At 46.9% G+C, this 21,330-nt stretch overlaps 1 protein-coding gene and 1 long non-coding RNA gene across 6 annotated transcripts in view; one reads left to right on the top strand and one right to left on the bottom strand.

Annotated features, from left to right (window-relative positions):
* Positions 1 to 21,330, top strand: part of LOC102921933 (uncharacterized) — a 52,401-nt gene that overhangs the window by 11,180 nt on the left and 19,891 nt on the right. The window lies entirely within an intron of this gene.
* Positions 3,727 to 16,812, bottom strand: LOC102921232 (class I histocompatibility antigen, Non-RT1.A alpha-1 chain-like). 3 transcript variants are annotated; one of them, XM_006997281.4, is made up of 7 exons: positions 16,647 to 16,812; positions 8,859 to 9,155; positions 7,669 to 7,944; positions 7,125 to 7,400; positions 6,884 to 7,020; position 6,837; positions 3,727 to 6,242 (listed from the first exon to the last, which is right to left on the bottom strand). In XM_006997281.4, exons 1-7 carry the CDS (start codon positions 16,708 to 16,710, stop codon positions 6,196 to 6,198), a joined length of 1,098 nt encoding a protein of 365 aa, XP_006997343.1. In that variant the 5' UTR covers positions 16,711 to 16,812; the 3' UTR covers positions 3,727 to 6,195. The 3 variants fall into 3 exon arrangements, with proteins under 3 accessions (XP_006997343.1, XP_006997342.1, XP_042122589.1); XM_006997280.4 differs by lacking the exon at position 6,837 and having other exon boundaries at positions 3,727 to 6,244; positions 16,647 to 16,811; XM_042266655.2 differs by lacking the exon at position 6,837 and having other exon boundaries at positions 3,727 to 6,244; positions 8,859 to 9,229; positions 16,647 to 16,794.

Below are 21,330 nucleotides of genomic sequence, written 5' to 3'. Positions count from 1 at the left end.
TCCCAGAATTCTCCTCTCTCCTTGTCCCACCTATACTTCCTGCCTGGCTACTGGCCAATCAGTGTTTTATTTATTAACCAATCAAAGCAACACATTTAACATACAGAACATCCCACAGCACCAGCCCTTAGGTCTGTACTTTTGGAAGTGTCTTTGGCTTTGGTATGAGGACGATTCTGGCCTCAGAGGATGCGCATCCTTCCTTTTGGATGGGAAGTGTTTCAGAAGGATACATGTTCTGCAGAGGGTCTGGATATGTTGTTGCCCAGGCTGGCCTTACACTCACTGTGTGGCCAGGATAGGTCACCTTAAACTTGAGACAATCCTGCACCTGCCTCCTGAGAGCTGGGATTGCCATGGTGCGTCACCAACGGTGGCCTCCAAGGTTTCCTTGCTCAGATATTAACATGGCCACCTTTGTTGTATGGTCATTGTTGCATAGAACATAACCCCATCACTTCATTTTCAGTTTGTGTCTTTTGATGTAAAGCGGGTCTGTGACGGTCTTGAAATCACAGTGAGAGGGGCTGTGGGGTGGTTCATTGAGTCAGGGCTCTTGCCTCCAAGCCTGATAACCCTCAGGGTCGGAGAGAACTTGGGAGTTGTCCTCTGATCTCCGTGTGTGTGTGTGTGTGTGTGTGTGTGTGTGTGTGTGTGTGTGTGTGTGTGTGTGTGTGTTCCATGGCATGTGTGCCCACACACACAAAATAAGTAAATGTAATTAGAAAATAATTGAAATCCTAGTAAGACAAATACAGTTTTTTGTTTGTTTGATTTATTTTAAATTTACTTACTTACGTATGTATGTATGTATGTATGTATGTATGTATGTATGTATTTGGTGTTTCAAGGCAAGGTTTCTCTGTGTAGCAACCCTGGTTGTCCTGGAACTCAGAGATCCACCTGCCTCTGCCTCCCAAGTGCTGGGACTTAAGGTGTGCGCCACCACACCCAGCTATTTTAAATAAATCTTTAACATTTGCTTTTATTTTACGTGTGTGGGTATTTGGTCTGTATGGTTGTCTCTGCACCATGTGTGTGCCTGGCGCCCTAGGCGGCCCTGGAGCTGGAGTCAGAGAAGGTTGTGATCTGCCATGTGGGTGCTGGGAACTGAACCCAGGCCCTCTGTATTCAGTGAACCGAAGTCAGTGCTCTTTAACTGCTGAGCCGTCTTTCCAGCCCCTTTGTTGTTGTTGTTGTTGGTTTTGGCAGGGTCTCTCGATGTAGCCCTGGCTATCCTGGAGTTTGCTGTGTAAACTGGGCCAGTCTTGAACTCGCAGAGGTCTGCCTGGCTCTGAATTCTGGTATTAAATGTGTGTGTTATCATGCCTGGCTAAATACAGGCTTTAAGTTGGCATCGTACCCCATAGCATACTCTCCGAGATAGAAGGAGAGATGGCTTGGTGGTTAAGAACACTGGGTTGCTCTTCCAGAGGACCCGGGTTCTAATCCCAGCATTCACATGGTGGCTCACAACTGTCTGTCAAGGTTCCAGGGGTCTGATGTTCTCTTCTGGCTTTCTGGGCACCAGATGCACATGTGGTACACAGACATTCATACAGGCAAAACACCCGTACACATAAAAATATCAAAATAGCCGGCTAGTAATGGTGCACACCTTTAATTTCAGCACTTGGGAGGCAGAGGCAGGTGGGTCTCTGTGAGTTTGAGGCCAGCCTGGTCTGTAGAGGAAGTTCCAGGACAACCAGGGCTGTATGGAGAAACCCTGTCTTGATAAACAAAAAGAAAAAAGCAAAAAACAAATAAAATATCAAAATAATACAAAGGTTTTTTTGTTTTTGTTTTTTGTTTTTTAAGGAATTAAAGAGTTTATTGGGGCCTGAGAGATGGCCCAGTAGGCAAAGGACATGCTGCCCAGTCTGAAGTTCGATTCCCCAGGCCCCACATGGTGGACGGAGAGAACTGACTCCCTCAAGCTGTCCTCTGACCTCCCCCCATGTACACACACACACACACAATAAATAGCTGCAGATATAATGAAAATATTTCTATTAGTTTCTCCTTTATCCTCCGGCCTACATGCTTACCATGTAGCACATAAAGGGCTTACCTCACATCATCACTTGATCAAGGCCCACCCACCATTCCCTCCTACACCCTCGGTGACTGTTAGCATGGGGAATTCCACACTACAAGGCTTTGCTCAGAGTCAGTTTTTCTCCTAAGCCTCTTTAAAGGTCTTGACAGTTTCTTGACATGTCAGTTTCTCACAGGCGGGCTCTGCTCAGTGCGATAAGCCTGTCCTAACAGGAAAGGGCATTCCCCATCTATGACTGAGAAATTCAAAGGTAGCAGCAAAATCCCCTGACTTTGTTTCATTGGCAGAATAATGGTCCCCAAAGATGTCCACACTTTGATCTCTACAGACTGAGCTTGTTTGTCTTAGTTAGGATCACTCTTGCTGTGATGAAACACCATGACCAAATGCAACTTGGTGGGGAAAGGATTACACATAACCATAGTTACAAGTAACAGTTTATCTTCAAAAGCAGTGAGGGCAGACACTTACACAGGGCAGGAACCTGGAGGCAGAGGCCATGGAGAGGAGCTGCTTACTGGTTTGCTCATCACCTGGCTGTGTGTATTCTTTTGTGACTACAAACTTTATCTGTTTCTAGAATTCCTGAGTATAATTAACAATTATGAGCCTACGTTAGATTTCAGGCCTGTATGTCACATTATATGTGAACATGTAAATGCTCTGGATCCAGCCCGAGTGAGTCTCCTGCCCAGCCTGCATTCCTGGGCACACACATTCTTCTTTCTTCCCTTTGGGCCTCTTTGAAAAGGGAGCTGTTGGCTGTTTCCCCAGGTCTTCAGGTAACAGACACTTTCACATCTATTACATACAGGATACGTATTCTGGGCCCTTGGTATATTTTCTCTTCCTTTTACCTTGTTTCTTTTACAAGGTAGTTCATGGTCAGGGTCCTAAGACTTTTGTCTTAAGTTCTTATCGAAATGTAATGTTCTCAGCTGTGCATGGTGGTGCAAGCTTTTAATCCCAGCACTTGGGAGGCAGAGATAAGCAGATCTCTCTGAGTTCCAGGTCAGCCTGGTCTACAGAACGAGTTCCAGGTCAGCCTGGGCTACGTAGTAAGACCTGTCTTATACCTGTTGTCTGCTGGCATTCTGCAGGAGCACAACTCTAAGAAAAGAACCTGTCTTAGGGTTTTATTGCTGTGAGGAGACACCATGACCTGGCAACTTTTATAAAGGAAAACATTTAGTTGGTGCTAACTTATAGTTTTAGAGGTTTATTACATTTTCCTTATGGCACGTACCAGGCTTTTTCTTCTGGGCTGCCAACCCATTCCCAAACCACGACATAGAGACTTCTTATTATTAGTTATGAATGCTTGGCCTAGCTTAGGCTCCTTTCTGGTTGGCTCTTTTAGCTTAAATTAACCTGTTTCTCTTTGTCTACCTTTTGCCCTGGGGCTTTCTGTTTTTTTCCTTCTATATATCTTACTTTCAACGCTCTCATGTCTGCCTGGCTGGTGGCTGCCTGGCTTCTTGCCCCGGGTGTCTCCCTTGTTCTCTCTTTTCTCATTCTTCTCTAGCCTAGATTTTTCCTAGTCTCTCTGCCCACCAGCCCCGCCTATCCCTCTCCTGCCTAGCTTTTTATTAGACCGATCAGGTGCCTTAGCAGGCAAGGTGAAACAAATGCAACACATCTTTAATAATTAAACACACATCCTTACATCATTAAACAAATGTAATACACCTTTATATAGTTAAAGTAATATTTCACAGCATAAGCAAACGTAACACATCTTTACATGGTTAAAATAATATTCCACAACAATAGCAAAAAGCATGGTGGCATGCAGGCAGACATGGTGCTGGGGAAGGAGCTGAGAGTTATATATATCCGGAACGGCAGGCAGCAGGAAGAAAATGCCACACTGGACCTTTTGAGCATCTGAGACCTCAAAGCCTGCCCCCTAGTGACACGCCTCCTCCAACAAAGCCACACCTACCCCAACGAGGCCACACCTCCCAATAATGCCAGGTCCTATGAGCCTATACGGCCATTTTCACTAATACTACCACAGAAATTAAGCTGCATTTGTGGCAAAGTGTATTTTAAGGGAGAGTCCTATGAAGGGGTGTGGAGGTGGAGTTTTCCTGTCCTGACCACCCACTCCCAAATAACCTGCATCCACTTCCCAAATAACTATCTCAGAGACTTAATACAAATTATAAACACTCGGCCATAGCTCAGACTTGTTACTAATGAACTCTTACACTTTAAATTAACCTATATTTTTTTATCTGTACTTTGACACATGGCTTATGGCTTGTTACCTCATTTTCTACACATCCTGCTTCCTTGGCAACTGGCTGGTGTCTCTTCTGACTTCACCCTTCCTCATCCCATCATTCTCAGTTTGGCTTTTCCACCTAACTTTATCCTGTTCAGCTACTGGCCAGTCAGCTTGTTATTAAACCAATCATAGCGACATATATTCACACAGTGTACAGAAGGATTATTCTACAACATTTCCCCCTTTTGTTTAATTAAAAAGGAAGGTTTTAACTTCTTTTAGGGGGATGGTTTGAGACAGGGTTTCTCTGTGAAACAGTCCTGGCTGTCGTGGAACTCAATCTGTTGATCAGGCTGGCTTCAAACTCACAGAGATCCATCTGCCTCTGCCTCCCAAGTGCTGGGATTAAAGGCGTGCATCACCACTGCCCGGCTGGAAGGTTTTAACTTTAACATAATAATATTATATTATATACAACAAAATCAATTATCAAGAAAGAATTAGTTATAATATCCATTCTCTTTGTATTTGGCAAAATTAGAGAAAATACTCTTATCTTGGTAGTCTTATAGTTTTATATCTAATTTGCCCTTTATCATAACGAAGGTAAGCTATAAGTTTAACTATTTAGTCTTTAACTCCATCAAAGACCCCAGAAGGATGAAATGTTACCTAATGACAGGGACATCAGGCTCCCTGGACAGTCACCCAAAGCGCCTCTGTAACGTTGGGACATCCATCTTTGGCCTACAGGCCCAGCATATCTGACAGACTTTCCTGTAGTTCTCCTAGATTTATTTTTTTATGTCTAGTCAGATTTTTCAGGTAATCTTCCGTGATCAAACCTGATTTTTCTTTAACTTGGAATGAATTGATATCTTCTCATTTCCTGTAGAAATAAATAAAGCACAACCTCTTCCCCAAAAGCAGTATACCTTTTGACTTAAATTTTGAAGGTGAGACATACAGGTTGGTTTAATCTAGCAGCTTTAATCCAGTGTCTCCTAGCAGCTAAAAAATTTATAGACAACATAATAACATGTAGAATTCAAACTCTGTGTATTTTCCATCTTTACATGGCTTACTATATATTACTTTATTCTTTTTAAAAGACTTTATTTTATTCTTAAATCATTTTTTATACATCCTATACATCCTTTTTCTTCTCTCTCCCAAGCCTATGTATATTTTTAAACTCACCGTAATCCATTTAGAGGCTTTTTTTTTTGTTTGTTTGTTTGTTTTGTTCTGACTCTGTCTTTACTGTGTATCTGTATTGTTTTGTGATTGCATGAAACAATTTTTTTTAAATATTTTTATTTCATGTGCATGGGTGTGTGGGTTGCATGGATGTCTGTACCATCTCTGTGTGCCATGTGTGTTCAGTGCCCATAACGGCCAGAAGAAGGTGCCAGATCCCCCTAGAACTGGAATTATGGACAGTTGTTAGTTGCCATGTGGGTGCTGGGAATTGAACCCGGGTCCTCTGGAAGAGCAGTCAGTACTCTTAACCACTGAGCCATCTCTCCACTCCCCAAATTAGACAAATCTTAAACTGCTACGTCAGCTGTCAGCATTGCGTGGCTTAGCGCATGGCCGTTGCAGCAGCTGTCAAGAGACACTTTTCTGTAGCTGAAGAGACTGCAGGAACACGCCACCCAGCTTGGTCACGGCCAGCGGAGAGACTGCGGGAATCGCCTGCAGAGTAGCTCATGGTGTGCTTGCAACTTCAAGATACGTGTCTCTGTACTGCGGTTGGCGTGAGACTGTGAGACTCTGTTTTTGTTTAGAATCTTTTTAGGTCTTCTGTGGATCTTCGCTGGACAGTAGGCACCGTTTGTAGGCGGGTGGGAACAGAGTCTCAGATTGTGACTTGGTGAGGACTAACTAGTTCCCTTCAGCCTCATCCCAAGAGCCTGTCATCTTCAGGATGACAGCGGACGAACCGTCCTCTAAGGAGGAAACAGCCAGTATGAAGTTAACTGTGAGGATATCTGAGAGCAAGACATGTGCATGCACACACATGCTTATGTGCACAAATGCACATATACATGTAAAGGCCATAATTCTCACACATGCACAACCCTGTAGTTGCATAGTCACTAGTGCATATTTGTGCTTACGTGTGTGCACGCGTGTGCACCCATACACAAAATGTTTCCATTACATGCTTCCCTCGGGTTCACTGATTCACTTGGGAGCCCGACTGCTTGCCACGTACTCTCCTAAGGAATTCAGGCATCTGACGGGGAGAACCTGAGGCTTTTATCCCACGAGAAGAGAGCTCACTTCCCATGTACTTTGGAACGTTTTGGGTCTCACGGGTGCTGCTCCTGGATCCTGTATGGGCATCCCTGCTCAGGTCGCCACCCTGGGGTCTGGAGGCAGCCACGCCAACAGACGTCCTTGGTGTTGGTCAACAGTCTCCAGCACCCTCTCACCTGCAGTGTCTCGGCCTATCAGCCCCCCAGCCGGGACCCTTCCGGCCTTGGCTACACCATGAATGTCACCACCTTGGCCCCATGGCAGCAGTTACAACTTGACTCTTGACCCTCCTCCCAGCATAGGGCACCCAGACCTCCTTTTCCTACCTTAAATCTGTAGTAGGTAACTCCAGTAAGTACTATGAAAAATAAAATAATTATGAGGCCACTCCAGAATGCTGTACGTTCACGTCTGCTGCCCCCAGCATACACTTCTGTGGTTGGGGTAGTGGGCTGAAGAGGCTCTGAAAAGGGAAGAGAAAGATGAAGAGCCCTGTCCTGCTCAGGGTCTCCAGAAGGGCTTCTGCTTACCCTGGCAATAGGCTCTGTGCCCCCACACCCCTCTTACCCCATCTCAGGGTGAGGGGCTCAGGCAGCCCCTCATGCTGCACATGGCAGGTGTATCTCTGCTCCTCTCCAGAAGGCACCACCACAGCTGCCCACTTCTGGAAGGTTCCATCCCCTGCAGGCCTGGTCTCCACCAGCTCCATGTCTTGAATCAGTTCTTCCCCACCCAACTGCCAGGTCAGGGAGATCTCAGCAGGGTAGAAGCCCAGGGCCCAGCACCTCAGAGTGACGTCTCCTTCATGTCTGGGATGGCGGGTCACTCTTGTCTGGGGAGGGTCTGTAGTAAACAGATAGATAGGTGCTGGTAGGCACAGCTTTGTGTCTCCAGTGGAAAAAGGCAGAAATGGGGGACATCCCCAAGGACCTTTGGGACAGAGAGTAGAGACCTCAGGGAGGCTCACCTAGGTGACCACAGTCTAGGCGACTCAAAACTGTCCGCATCTGCTTGTGGGAAGCTACCCCCAGTACAGTGGCCCCACCCAGACAGCCGAGCTACAGCCCTGTGCTCAGGTGGCCATGGAGCTGGGCTTGGAGCAGCTGTTTACCCGTGCGAGTGAACGCCTCTCCTCCCAGGGTCAGGTATCTCTGCAGCCACAGGATGCATTCCTTCTCCAAGTAGCTCTTGTCTTTCTCCAGCCAGTACTCATTGTTTTCCCACTTGCGCTTGGTGTAACCAGCAATGAATGTGGCTGCTATATATTGCATAGAGTCCAAATCCAGGGTCAGGTAGTCCCAGCCATCGTAGCCATACTGCCAGTGTCCTGTGGTACGTCTGCCATCCCTCATCTCACAGCCATATGTGAACTGGAGGGTGTGAGGGCCTAGAACCCCCACGACAAGCATGTCAGGGACCACAGATGGATTTCCCAGGCCTCCCCTTTATGGTCCCTGTTGCCCTAGCACCACCCACCAGATTTCTTAGGTTCTCCTTAGAGGGCGTTCACATTCTAGATCATGTAGTCTGAGCACTGATACCCTTTTGAGTCAGCTGTCAGGGGCCAGGCCTAAGCTGCTTCAGGTCATAGTAAAAGATCATTGGATAGGGAGGTAGGACTTAGTTTTTGCTGTGTCGTCTCGCAGGTGATTCATCCTCTACAACTCTCTTCACCTTATACACATGGGAACCTAGAGGTTCCCCCACAGGACTCGAGTGCTGGCAGTCCCTGAGTCCAGGCATAACCTCCCAGGGACAGCATCACGGCACACGTGCGTGATGGCAGAGGACACACTGCTCAGTGTGGCTCTCTCTCCTCGAGAGAGTGCAGACGCTGACTGGGGTGTGCGGTGCACACGTGCAGTCCTGCAAGTGGGAAGTGCAGGCAGGTCATCCTCAGCTACGGAGCGAATTAGAGGCTAGCTTGGGCTCCATGAGTCCCTGTCTCAAAAACAGCAACAAAACAAAAACACTTAACCCCCCCCAAACAAAAACAAAAACAATAAAACAAACTGAGTCAAACCAACCACTGACCAACAAGAAACAAGCTTTTATGCTGACGCTTAAATTTGAAAATCTCTAGTGATTTTCAAAGTCAGCTGTGAGACTGCCTGGCTTGGAGTCACAAGGGTCCCCAGCATGAGTGTCTTCCGTAGAAGTTGTAAGCACTTTGAAGATCTGAGAGCAGATTGGGCCAGCCTGTTCTCAAAGGACAGTCTGTCGGGACACTGAGGGCCTCCTGCCTCTGGGGATGAGGCGTGGTGGGTAAGTTCTGATCCCCACCACCTTTCCAGCACATACCCTCGTGCTGGCGGATGCCACCTGCCCTCTGACGCTGGGTCCCAGAGCTGTTGTAGTACTGCTGTATGTTTCTCAGGCTGAGCTGGAAAATCTTCATCCGATTGGTGAAGACCTGGGTCTCATCAGCAAAGTAACCTGGATTTTCCCTCAGCCAGGCAACAGAAGGCTCTGCCTTCATGCTGTCGCTGTTGTAGTGGATGAAGGGCTGGTGGTCGAGGAAGCCGGTGGCAGAAAACACAGGGACCCTGGGACCTGGTGCTGTCACCGCCGTGTAGGAGTACAGCAGAGAGTGCGATCCTGAGGTAGGGATCAGGGTTTAGTGTCAGGTACTGACTGAGGACCCAGCTCCGAGGGTGGGAGAATGAGTGTGCCTGCGTGTGAATTGTAGAAGAGACAGGGCACACAACATAAAAACAATTTCATAACGACCTGCCAGCCAAATGAATCAAATTCCACACTGTACATTAGGATAATTCAGAGAATTGACAAAGAAATGTAAAATTAAGGGGCTGGAGAGATGACTCAGTGGTTAAGAGCACTGGTCACTCTTACAGAGGACCCGAGTTTAAATCCCAGCATCCAGGTGGCCCCTCACAACCATCTGTACCTCCAGTTCCAGGGGATCTGACACCTTCTGGCCTCTAAGGGCACTGTCCGCATGTGGTGCATTTAGGGGGGATGCTGGATCTCTCTCTCACACACACACACACACACACACACACACACCCGTGGGTCTTCTCATATCTGAGATTTTTGTTTTAAATTAAGAAGTTAGAATACAAAGTAATGGGTTTCATGTAGTGTTTTTGTGCATATGTGCTATTATGCTTGGATATGGGGTTATTTTGTTTTCTAAGAGCTGGGAATTGAACTCAGGACTCCTGTAGGTTGTTTTCATCAAATACAGTGGCTGCCCCTTAAGCAACTGATGTCCTAATCAGCAACTGCACTTTTCCACAAGGGTTGCAGCCAGTGGGAGTTCTGTTCCCTCAGGCACCAGCTCTCAAGAGAGGCTGAATAGCAAGTATCTAACCTCTCCTTGCTCATCTCCCCCAGAACCAGCACCCTTCGGCTCCACCCCCACTTAAGCCCTAGCTACATGTGGTTTCCCCCACCACTTCTTGTCAGCCAGTTGAAGACGCAGCCTCCTGACCACAGGTTAATTAATCAAACAGATGTAACACATCTTTGCATTATTAACAAGGCAGTAGGAAAAAATGCAACACACCTTAAAATAATATTCCACAATGCCTATATGCTTGAGAGTTGCTCTCCCACTGACCTTCATCCCAAGCACTTTTTCTTTTTGTAAAGATTACATTGGGAGGGTTGGGGACTTAGCTCAGTGGTAGAGCACTTGCCTAGCAAGTGCAAGGCCCTGGGTTCGATCCTCAGCTCAAAAAAAAATTACATTAGGGACTGAAGAGATGGAACCAGCTGCTTTTGCAGAGGACCCAAGTGTAGTTCCCCGCACCCACATGCTAAGAACCATCTGTAACTCTAGTTTTGGGAGATCTTGAAGGGCCCTTGACAGGACCGCAGCCATCTTAGGAAGAGGTCAGCTAGGGACAGCAGGCCCTTGTACAAACAATTCCAGAAAAACCGCAAGGGCCCCTCCACCCTAGACCCAGCCAATCAGAAGCTGTGCAAACCAGATGTTTCCTGCTGATAAAGATGGAATGCCATAACCGTCAGAGGATGTGAGTTTCCTGCTGATATAGATAGAATGGCACAACAATCAGCCTATTTCCCTGCGGCTGCAACCGTCCAGTCAGCTTAAGCCAAGCATCCCTGGCCCAAGTAAGCACCAATTCTGAGCCTGTAACTATATGGATTTGGAAGTCTCCTAACCCCCTGCCCTAACCACAATAAATATCCTGCCCTGCTACTGCTCGGGGTCCCTCCGGCTCCACCTCCGTCGGATGGAGGACCTGAGTTTTAACTCGAAATAAAGACTCTGTTTTTGCATTCGGATTAGGTCTCTGGGTAGCCTTTGGGGATTCTGGACTTTGGATACAACAGTCTGATGCCCTTTTGTGGCTTGTGCAGGTACTTCACATAGTGATGGACACAAGCACCCACAGAGTCCAGAAGAGTTGCCCACCGTGGGTGCTGGGGACTGAACTCCCATCCACTGCAAGAGCAGTGTGTACTCTTCACTAATGAGCCATCTGCAGCCTCTGCCCTTAGGCTGGTATCATTTCACTCACTGCTCTGTCCCATACTCCTGCCTCCTGCTCCTTCTCCAGATGCTGTTGTAGGATATTATTTTAAGGTGTGTTACTTTTGTTTATATTGCATTTGTTTAACTCTGAAGCTGTGTTCCTTTGCCTGTCTAAAACATTTGATGGTCTAATAAAGAACTGAATAGCCAATAGCGAGGCAAGAGAAAGGATAGATGAGGCCGGCAGGCAGAGAGAATATATAGAAGGAGAAATCTGAGAAAAAAGAAGGAGCCAGAGAAGGAGGAGGACATCAGGGGTCAGCCACCCAGCCAGCCACAGAGTAAGAGTTAAAGTAAGATTACAGAAGTAAGAAAAGCAAAAAGCCCAGAGGTAAAAGATGGATAGGCCAAGCTAGTTAAGAAAAGCTGACAAGAAACAAGCCAATCTAAGGTCAGGCATTCATAAACAGGAATTCGTCTCTGTGTCTATTTATTTGGGAGCTGGGTGGCAGGGCCTCCAAAAGAGCCAAGAACAAACAACAACACTTTGGTGCTCAACGTGGGGCTTGAATATCCCTAGCGCCTGAGAAAGTTGAAAAGAAAAAGAAAAGGGTCATGGCTCCTTTAAGAGGAGCTGCTGTTCAGCCGGGGGTGGGGTGGGGGGTGGGGTGGAGGGGTGGGGTGGGGGGGTGAGGGGTGGGATGGAGGGGTGGGGGTAGAGGTTAAATAAAAACAGCAAGCTAAGTAAAAAACACCTGCCACAGTTCAAGTTGAATTGAGTTCAATGCCTAGGGGGTTCTTGGTCATGTACCTCTGACTGGGCTGTGGGTTTTAGGCTTGACTTTGATGACCCCAGAGGATCCAGGTGTAGGTTAGCAGTTTAAAGTTTGCTCATGTGGTCAAAAAAGACTAGAGATATGCAGTAAAAGAGATCCACATGGAAAAAAATTCTAAACAGGTTCCAGTGTGTTTTACATTTGCGTAGGCTTAAGAAAGAAAGAAAAGGTGTATGCACAGTCATAGAAAGAAATAATTTAAAAATAGTAAAGTCTTTAAAGAGAGAAGTAAAATAGTAAAAAAGAAAAAAGCCACGTAGAGATGGAAAATACACAGGGAATTTGGATCCTGTATAGTATTGTGCTGATTTTGAACTTTTTGAATGCCGAAGAGCAAACGACAGCTGCCAGGACATGGGATTGAAAGGACTGCTGGCATAATCCAACCTAATATTTTAAGAATGCCTTAACTTTAAAAAAGAAGTAAAAAAAATACTTGTCAATGGAAATAGAAAATACTTTAGAGTTTTCTTCCTATAGGAGATGAGAGGCTGTGGATTCCTTCAGGGTTAATATGGATCAGGTTTGATCAGGTGAGACCTCCTGAATCTTGACAGGTGATATCTGTCAACAGAGATTACTGCTGGTCTTCCCAGGACTTGGCCATTATCTAAAATTTTCTATCTGGGACCCTGAAATGTTTCTGTCCACAGACATCATACGCCCACATTCCCAAGAGTTGAGGTGTGAGGGTGGTTTTTGGTTATTTGGTGGGTTATGGATGTTTGTTATCATTTAGGGGAATATAGAATATTGAGAAAAATTTAAAGTTATTTTTATTACAGTGTATATATGTTTCTACTCTTGTTTAAAGGATTTTTCTATATTGATACAAATTTAAGCAAATTTAAGGTTATTTTTGTTACAACATAGTGCATATATGTTTTTACTCTTGTTTAAGGTATTGTACCTATGCAGTTCTTTTTAAAATGTAAGATAAAATTCTAGATTTTTTTTTTTTTTTTTTTGAGACAGAGTTTCTCTGTGTAGCTTTTGGAGCCTGTCCTGGAACTCACTCTGTAGACCAGGCTGGCCTCAAACTCACAGAGATCCACTTGGCTCTGCCTCCTCAGTGCTGGGATTAAAGGCGTGTGCCACCACATCGCCCAGCAAATTCTAGATTTTGAAAGCCATTATTATAAACTATTTAGGATAATCAAGAAACATAGGTTAGTAGTTAGCCATGTATAACAATCAAATTTGTAGATATGTAAGGTATGTTTTCAAGATCATATAGAGGTATATTTTAAATAGATAAATGGTCAAACACTTCAAAGACCTATAGAATATGACATTTAAAATGTTTTGTTAACCTAAGGTTTTTCATGATAATGAAACACATCTGCTCCTGACAACACCAATTTATTTCAGAAATGATGGGTACTGAAGAAACTCCTTACGGAGTTTGCTTTCATTATGGCAAGGCAAAGAAACTGTTCTTGCCTTTGACTGCTGACAATGTGCTGTGCAGACTGGACATGCAGGACACAGGAAAACTTTGCCAAATAAGGCAGGACAGTCCTTCAAAATTCCTGCTTCACAGAAGAGTCTGCCAGACATTCTGCAGGACACAGGGGAAAGTGACTGTTGAACTTTGCCAATACAAGCCAGGACAGTTCTTCAAATTCCTGCTTCACTGAAAAGTTTGCCAGATATTATGGGCCTGTAGGCTGAAGATGGATGCCCCAACATTGCAGAGGAACTTTGGGTGACTGTCCAGGCAGCCAGGTGTCTCTGTTGATAGGTTATATTACATCCTTCTGGGTTTTTGATGGAGTTGAAGACTAGATAGTTACAGCTGCAGTTTTCCTTAGTCATGATAGAAAGTAAATTAGTTGTAAAAATTTGTATTCACTATGATAGGGTAGATAATGCATTATTTTCTCTGAATATGCTAGCTACAAATGGACAGAATATTGTATATTAATTCTTCCTTGATAATCGTTTTGTTGTGGATAGTTTTACTATGTTAAAGTTAAAACCTTTTTATTTAGACAAAAAGGGGGAAATGTTGGGGAATGTTATTTTAAGGTACATTTCTTTCGCTTATGTTGCATTTGTTTAACTCTGTGAAGCAGTGTTACTGTGCCTGTCTAAAACACCTGATGGTCTAATAAAGAATTGAACAGCCAGGATCAAGGAGAAAGGATAAATCAAAGGAAAGATCAAGGCATGTCTGGCAGGCAGAGAGAAATATATATAGAAAGAGAAATCTGGGAGAAAAAAAAGGAGCCAGAGAAGGAGGAGGACTCTAGGAGTCAGCCACGCAATGGAATAAGAGAAAGACATACAAAAATAGAGAAAGGTAAAAGCCCAGAGGCAAAAGATAAATGGGATAAGTGAAGTGGAGAAAAGCTGGCAAGAAACAAGCCATGCCAAGGGTGGGCATTTATAATTAAGAATAATCCTCCGTGTGTGATTTACTTGGGAGCTGGTTGGCGGCCCCCCAAAGAGTAAAGAGCTAAACCAACCAACAACAAGCTGCTTTGCTCTGTGCTAGTTAAATCTGCTGCTTCTGCGTCATCTCTGTCTCCTGCATTACCTGCCTCCTTTAGGAGCTCTGCCTCCCTTTCACGGTGATTCCCTTCTGGTTTTGCCATCCCCTCATACATATGAAAGCACACACACACACACACACAATCTTATGTTTATTTTCAAAAATGTTTCTTTTTTGAGACAGGGTCTCATGTAGCCAAGGCTGCCTTCGAAATCACTGTGTGAGTGTGTGAGGCTGGTCTTGAACTTCTGATCCTTCTGCCTCCACCTTCCAAATGCTGGGATACAGGGTCACAGGTGTGAGGTACTACACTGGGCTCCATTTCAGCTTCTTTCAGTGTAGAAGAAAGCTGATAGGAGCCCAGGCTTCCCTGCCCCATCCACTGAAGTCATCTGGAGACTCCCAGGTGAGCAGCAGGGTGGGGCAGCTGGAGAGAAGGGCCCTCCCTGGGAGCCACAGTCAGAAGCCCTGTGTGTCCCCACCTCCTATAAAGTCTCTGTTTCTTTCTCTTGTGGTAAGAGGGAGCGACCCCAGGACCTGGACAGGCACTTTTCCAACTGAGCTACATTTTCACACTCAGTTTCTCTCCTTGTTTCTTAAAGGCACCCTTGCGATCTTCACATCTCTATCTACCAACAGCTACTGCATGCTTCCCTGTGTGACACTTGCCCTTTAAAATGCCCCTCCTTCACAGTCATCTCTTGCTCTCTAGCCTGTTCTCTGTCTGTCTGTCTGTCTTCCTGCCTCTCTCATGTCCCCACTTCCTGATGGCTTTCCACTCTCCCCCCATAAACCTCTTACACTAGATCTGTTGTGTGTAGCGTGTTCTCTCAGCGGCATCCCTTGGCAGGGCCCACCACTTGGATCCACTTTGCCACTTCCTGTCCTTTCAGCTGCTGCCACCCATATGGTGGAAGGAAAGGACCGATCCAAACTGATGGGTGATGTTGCTCTGGATGCTGTGAATGCGTTGCTCTGATTGGTTGATAAATAAAATGCTGATTGGCCAGTAGCCAGGCAGGAAGTATAGGCGGGGCTAGCAGACAAAGAGAATTCTGGGAAGAGGAAGGCTGAGTCCCCAGCCCCACCACACCCCCATCCAGGGAGCAGCATGTAATGGTGCACAGGTGAAGCCACAGGACACGTGGTGACATACAGATTAACAGAAATGGGCTGAGTTTAAGTGTAAGAGCTAGTCAGTAGTAGGCCTGAGCTACTGGCCGAGCAGTTTTAATTACTATAAGACTCTGTGTGTTTACTTGGGTCTGAGCGGCTGTGGACCAGGTGGGACACAAGAAAACTTGAAGCTACACCAAATAGGCTGTCCTCTGACCTCCACATCTGGACTGCAGTCTGTGCTGCATGCTACACATTTGTGTACACAGGTGCATGCACACACAGAGACAGGCACACAAATGATTAAATGTTAACTACAGTGTGGACACCGTATAAGTAAACAGGCATTTCCAGAAAACAGGGCAGCTCAGCTGTCAAAGCGCTCACTGCTCCCCGCTCTCCCAGAGGACTGAGGTTTGGTTCTGAGCACTCACATGGAGGGGCTTGAACTCATGTGGGCTAGCTCCGGGCGTCCCATGTGACACACACACACACACACACACACACACACACACACACACACACACACACACACACAAAAGCAAATACTCAAACACATTAGAATGTAAGGAAAGGCCTGTCCTGGCTTGGTGGTGCATGTCTTTAAGCCCTACTCCTGTGAGTTCAAGGTCAGCCTGGTCTACATAGTGAGTTCGAAGACAGCCAGAGCTACTATGAGACCACGTCCCATGTCTTTTTTTAGGTTGTTCTGGAGCTGGGGTTCTCTTTGTGAACCCAGGTCCTCATACATGGTCATGGTTGGCATGAGCCAACCCACAGCTTGTGTTTCTTTTTATTCATTGAGCTTCAGTTTTCTTTCTCTTTTTGTTTTTTCGAGACAGGGTTTCTGTGGGTAGACTTGACTGTCCTGGAATTCTCTCTGTAGACCAGGTGGCCTCGAACTCACAGAGATCTCCTGCCTCTGCCTCCCAAGTGCTGGGATTAAAGGCGTGTGCCACCGCCACCAGGCCTGAATTTTAGTTTTATGACAGGGTCTCATTTAGGACCTAAGGTGGCCTCTAATTTGCCAAGTATCTGATGGCCTTGAATCCCAGATCTTCCCACTTCCATTTCCCAAGTGCAACCCTTCTGCAAAATGGCTCGGGGTTGAGGTTTTTTCCCCCCTGCCTTGAATTTGCTCAGCGCCACAAAACCCCCTTCCCCACCCTACTCACGCGCTCCACTTTCCGGGGGGCGACTCAGGAACCAGAAGATAAGAACCCACACGGTGTCCGGCATATTCCGAGTGTGCCCTGCCTAGGAAATCAGACCTTAGAGAAATTCCAACTGCCTGTGGGAACCAGAAACTGTTTAACCTCAGAAGTGGGGGTGGGGTAGGGTGGAGTGTAGCAACTGAGAGGGGCGGGTCTGACAGGCGGATGTGAGGGGCGTGTCTTTTTTCAGTGGTCCCTGCAGGGCTCTCCACCTGGATGAGGGCCATCTTCCCTGGAGATGCGCCCCTCACCCCCACGTGGGCTCCGCTCCGAGCAGCCCACAGCAGGCAGGCGAGCGGCTGCTGGGTCCTCTGAGCCCTGACCGATGCTGATGGAGGCCCGCCCCTCCAGCTTGTTTACTTTTGAGCTCTGGGCGGTGTCTGGCAGCTGCGCCCTTCAGAGCGCTCTTCCTGAGGGGCTCGCCACTTCTCCACCCAGATAAGCTGTATGGGAGACCACAGCACTTCAGTTTTCTACCTCTCTCATTTTCTAGTCTTTGTAACCCTATCTCTCCAGGAACTCACCAGGCTGGCCTGGAATTCACAGGTTCCCAGCACCCAGGTGATGGCGCACAACCCTTTGAAGTACCCTTCTGGCCTCCATGGTTACGGCATTTACATGGAGTACGTCTATTAAATAGACAAACATACATATAAAATAAAAACATAAATCTGGGTCTGGAGAGGTGGTTCAGTGGTTAAGAGCACTTAACTGTTCTTGCTGCTCTTGTCAAGGACCCGGTTTGGTTCCTGACACCCAAGACAGGTGACTCACAGCTGCCTGAACTCCATTCTGGGGGCTCTCATCCCCTCCTCTGAGGGTTCCATACACACGCACACACATAGAAACACACATAAATAAATTAAAAAACAAAAAAACCCATAAGTCTTTAAAACCATTACATATAAAAACGGTCATGGTGGTATGTGCCTTTACTTCCAGGACTTTGAAGGCAGAGGTGGGTCTTGAGTTCCAGGCCAGCTGGGACTACACAGTGAGATCCTGGCTCAAAAAAAAAAAAAGAAAAAAAAATTACAAATAGAGGAAATGTGTACCTCAGCACAGTAAAGACCATGTATGGAAAACTCACGGTCACCATCTCACTGAATGGGGAAGAAGACCGTTCAGTTTCATGGCTGTTACTCAATGTAGCCCTGGATTTCCAGAGCAGGGGCCAGCTTAAGGGTGCGTAGACCACGGGGCCTCCATATAACCGGTTTCTAGAACACAGTGGGTGTGCTGGTGTGGGAGGAGAAGCCAGGAAAGAAGCAGTTCCTCAGACTCCGCACAGCCGTGAACTAAGTCAAAAGCTGCTGGAGAGAGAAGAGGGAGGCAGAGAGACATGAGGCCGTGTGCAAGACCGTCATGCAAAGAGGGTCATTGGGGTCATCCTGTCTCCAGGGCCAAGGGTGAAACTCACACTGTCATGGTTAAGAAACAAGATTTGTGTATATTTAAATTTAGTGTCAGCAAGAAAGGAGGCTGTGCCCCATTGCTTCTGACATTCCTCAGCAGAGGGGACTGGGCGGCCTGCTCCTGGGGGACACCTCACAGGAGAGAGCATGGCCCAAAGAGGGCCTCTCATCCCGGTTCTCTGTGTTAAGAGAGCGGCCTCATCGGCTGAGACACACAAGGGCCCTAGGGGCTCACTGTTCTAACTTAGGATGTCGGTTGCTTTCTTTTTCCTTCTGGGCAGTGTTTTCTGGTTTGGTTTTGTGTTTTCCTGCTCTCTAGGCAGCGCATGCCCTGGCTCCACGTGGTGTGAGAGCAGAGCGTCTTTATGTTGGTTTCCTCTGACCTGTTAACCCTTGCCTTGCAGTCATTCAGACAGAGCAGCAGGACCATTATGTCCTCCTGTTTGCTGTACCTGGGCGGGTCAAAGGCCAGGCTCTCACTGCATCCATGGCAGGAAATCCGCATTCCGATCCACCGTGTTCCTCCCGGCCTGTCACTGCTTGTCTCCTTAGCTTCCTTACGTGGTGTCCAGTCACCAAGTCCTGCACAACTAGGGACCGACCTAAGCAATCCAGAATTCAGGAGGCTGAGGCAAGAGGTTTGCCGTGAGTTCTAGGCCAGCCTGGGCTGCATATTGAGTTCAGAGCAGGGTAGGATCCAGATGAGACTTTGTCTCAGTGAAGGGGGTGGTAGTGCTGGAGGCAGGGCAGCTGTTAGGATTGTATGTAGATGTGTGCTGCTCTTGCAGAGGCCTGGGGTTCGGTTCCCAGAACCCACGTCCCCCGTTCATAACCACCTGTAACTCCAGCTCCTGATGTGCTCATCTGGACTCTTCGTTCACCCACAGGTACAGAGACACACAGACACATGTACAGACACACCCTTAAAAATAATAAAAATAAATTTAACAATAATAAAATACAATGACAAAATAAAGAAAAAATGGTCAAAGGATCTGAACAGACATTTTGTAAAACAAGACAAGCCTGTGAAGAACTGTTAAGATTGACTGTCAGAGAAATGCACGCAAAACCACAGGGGCACCTGCTTGGTTAGCATGTCGGTTAGCAGCAGCAATAATGGAAGAAAAACCACTGGTGAGGAGGTAGGGAAAAAGAATGGAAATTACCGTAGCCTTTGGGGGAAGCAGCATGGGCAGTCCCCAAACTAAAAATATAACTACCATATGACCCAGTTATCCACTAGCAAGCGTTTATCAAAGGAGAGAGAGGGAGGGTCTCGAGAGACGGCGGCGCAGTGAGTGAAGTACCTGTCATGCAGGGTGAGGGACTGAGTTTAGATCCCCAGCACTGGCCAGGGCAATGGACAGGTGGACGTACACGGCTCCCTGGAGCTCACTGGCCTGCCAGAGTAGCTGAACTGATGAGCTCCAGGTTCAGTGGAAGACAGCATGTCAGCCTCAGGACATATCCTCTCACACATGGACATATCCTCTCACACACATAAAAAGTGCCATTCTGCCATGAAAAAGAATGGAATCTTGCTGGGCAGTGGTGGCGCACGCCTTTAATCCCAGCACTCGGGAGACAGAGGCAGGCGAATCTCTGTGAGTTCAAGGCCAGCCTGGTCTACAAAGTGAGTTCCAGGAAAGGCGCAAAGCTACACAGAGAAACCCTGTCTTGAAAAACAAAAAACCAAACCAAACCAAAAAAAAAAAAAGAAAGAATGGACTTTCAATTCATGACAACGTGGATGGAACTTTATGTTAAGTGAAATAGTCCAGGCACAGAATGGTGGATGCCACGTGTTCTCTCTTACACAGGCTGCTTAGAGATCTTATCTCACAGAGAGAGAGAGAGAGAGAGACAAAGTGGAATAAAGATCACGAGAGGGACGAGAGTGTATCAGTCGGCTTTTTGTTACAGTAGAATGCTAGAGGCCTCTTCATATAAAGAAAGTAAGGTTTGCTTGAGCTCAGTTTTGGGAGCTTAGGCACACAGTACCTGCATAAACTCAGTGATGAAGAGCTTGTGTGCAGCAGATGACCAGTCACAGGACGGCTCACCCACTGAGCCACGTCTCCTATTTTAATTCTTATTTTTAGTTTTTATTTTGTCATTTTTTTTTTAACAAACATTTTTTCTTTCTTCTGTGATTGTAGGACTTAGCATAGAGACTGTTTAGATCAAACAGGGCATTTTAAATACTTAGAAATAGCTTATATGTTACAAAAAATTGAGGGGGTAGGGAGATGGCTCAGTGGTTAGTGTTTGCCATGCACGTGTGAAAACTGGAGCTGGCATCCTTGGAGCCCACATAAACGCTGGGTGGGTGGGTCGGCCTGCATGTAATTCCAGACTCCAGCGGTGGGGGATGGGATTCCCCAGAGCAAGCTGGCCTGCCTTATCAGGGCTTTGGGTTTGATTGAAAGACCCTGTCGTCATGAATGGCCATCACTGTCTTGTTTCTTGTAGCTTAGATTAGGTTTTGGTCTCTGTTACCCGGCTACAGAACGAGAGCAACTGGCTAGATTTTTACATTTCTTTGTTTTGATTTTATTACTGTTGTGTTGGTGATGGGGCGGCGTGGCGTGTGTGATGTGGCTGTGTGCTGTGGCATGTGTGTGTGCTGTGGTATGTGTGTGTGCTGTGGCATGTGTGTTATAACGTGTGGTGTGGCTGTGTGTTAGAACACGTGTGCTGTGGCTGTGTGTTAGAACGTGTGCTGTGGCTGTGTGCTGTGGCTGTGTGTTAGAACGTGTGCTGTGGCTGTGTGTTAGAACGTGTGCTGTGGCTGTGTGGAGGTCAGAGGACACTTTGTGGAGTCGGCTCTCTCCGTCCACCTCTCCTTGGAGGGGTTCCTCCAGGTCCTCAAAGAGGAGTTTGAAGAGGACTCTTCCTCGGGTCCTGCCTTTCTGGGCAGAGGAGAACGGGAGCTGTCACGGCCTCCACCCCATCCCACCCGTCTCCGTTGGACACAGGGGACTCGGCCTGCGGCAGCCTTCAGTTTGCCAGGAGGAGGCCGGTTCAGGTCATCGCCAGGCTTCAAAGCATCTCACGGGCCCTCGGTGGGACTCTAGCTTCTGTCACTGGTACATCCCCAGCTCCCGGGCTGTGGGTAGACACCAGTTCTGGACACTGTTCCTGCAGCTCACATGCTCTGAGGATCTGAACGTTTCAACTCTGGAACATGACATTGAGCTGTTGGCCACTGCTGGTCTAACTGGTGT

This window comes from Peromyscus maniculatus, chromosome 21 (assembly GCF_049852395.1).
Source record: "Peromyscus maniculatus bairdii isolate BWxNUB_F1_BW_parent chromosome 21, HU_Pman_BW_mat_3.1, whole genome shotgun sequence".
NCBI classification, from domain to species: Eukaryota; Metazoa; Chordata; class Mammalia; order Rodentia; family Cricetidae; genus Peromyscus; species Peromyscus maniculatus.
Note: the sequence above shows the minus strand (reverse complement) of the source record. Positions and strands in the feature narration are given on the sequence as shown.

What these genes read in the sequence shown, in the direction of transcription:
- LOC102921232 (XM_006997281.4), bottom strand. Translation starts at nt 16,710, where the DNA reads ATGCCGGACACCGTGTGGGTTCTTATCTTCTGGTTCCTGAGTCGCCCC. An exon ending in CCCCCCGGAAAGTGGAGCGC is followed by an intron (nt 9,156 to 16,646) that starts GTGAGTAGGGTG and finishes TCCCTACCTCAG; the next exon opens with GATCGCACTCTCTGCTGTAC. An exon ending in TGGCATCCGCCAGCACGAGG is followed by an intron (nt 7,945 to 8,858) that starts GTATGTGCTGGA and finishes TGGGGGTTCTAG; the next exon opens with GCCCTCACACCCTCCAGTTC.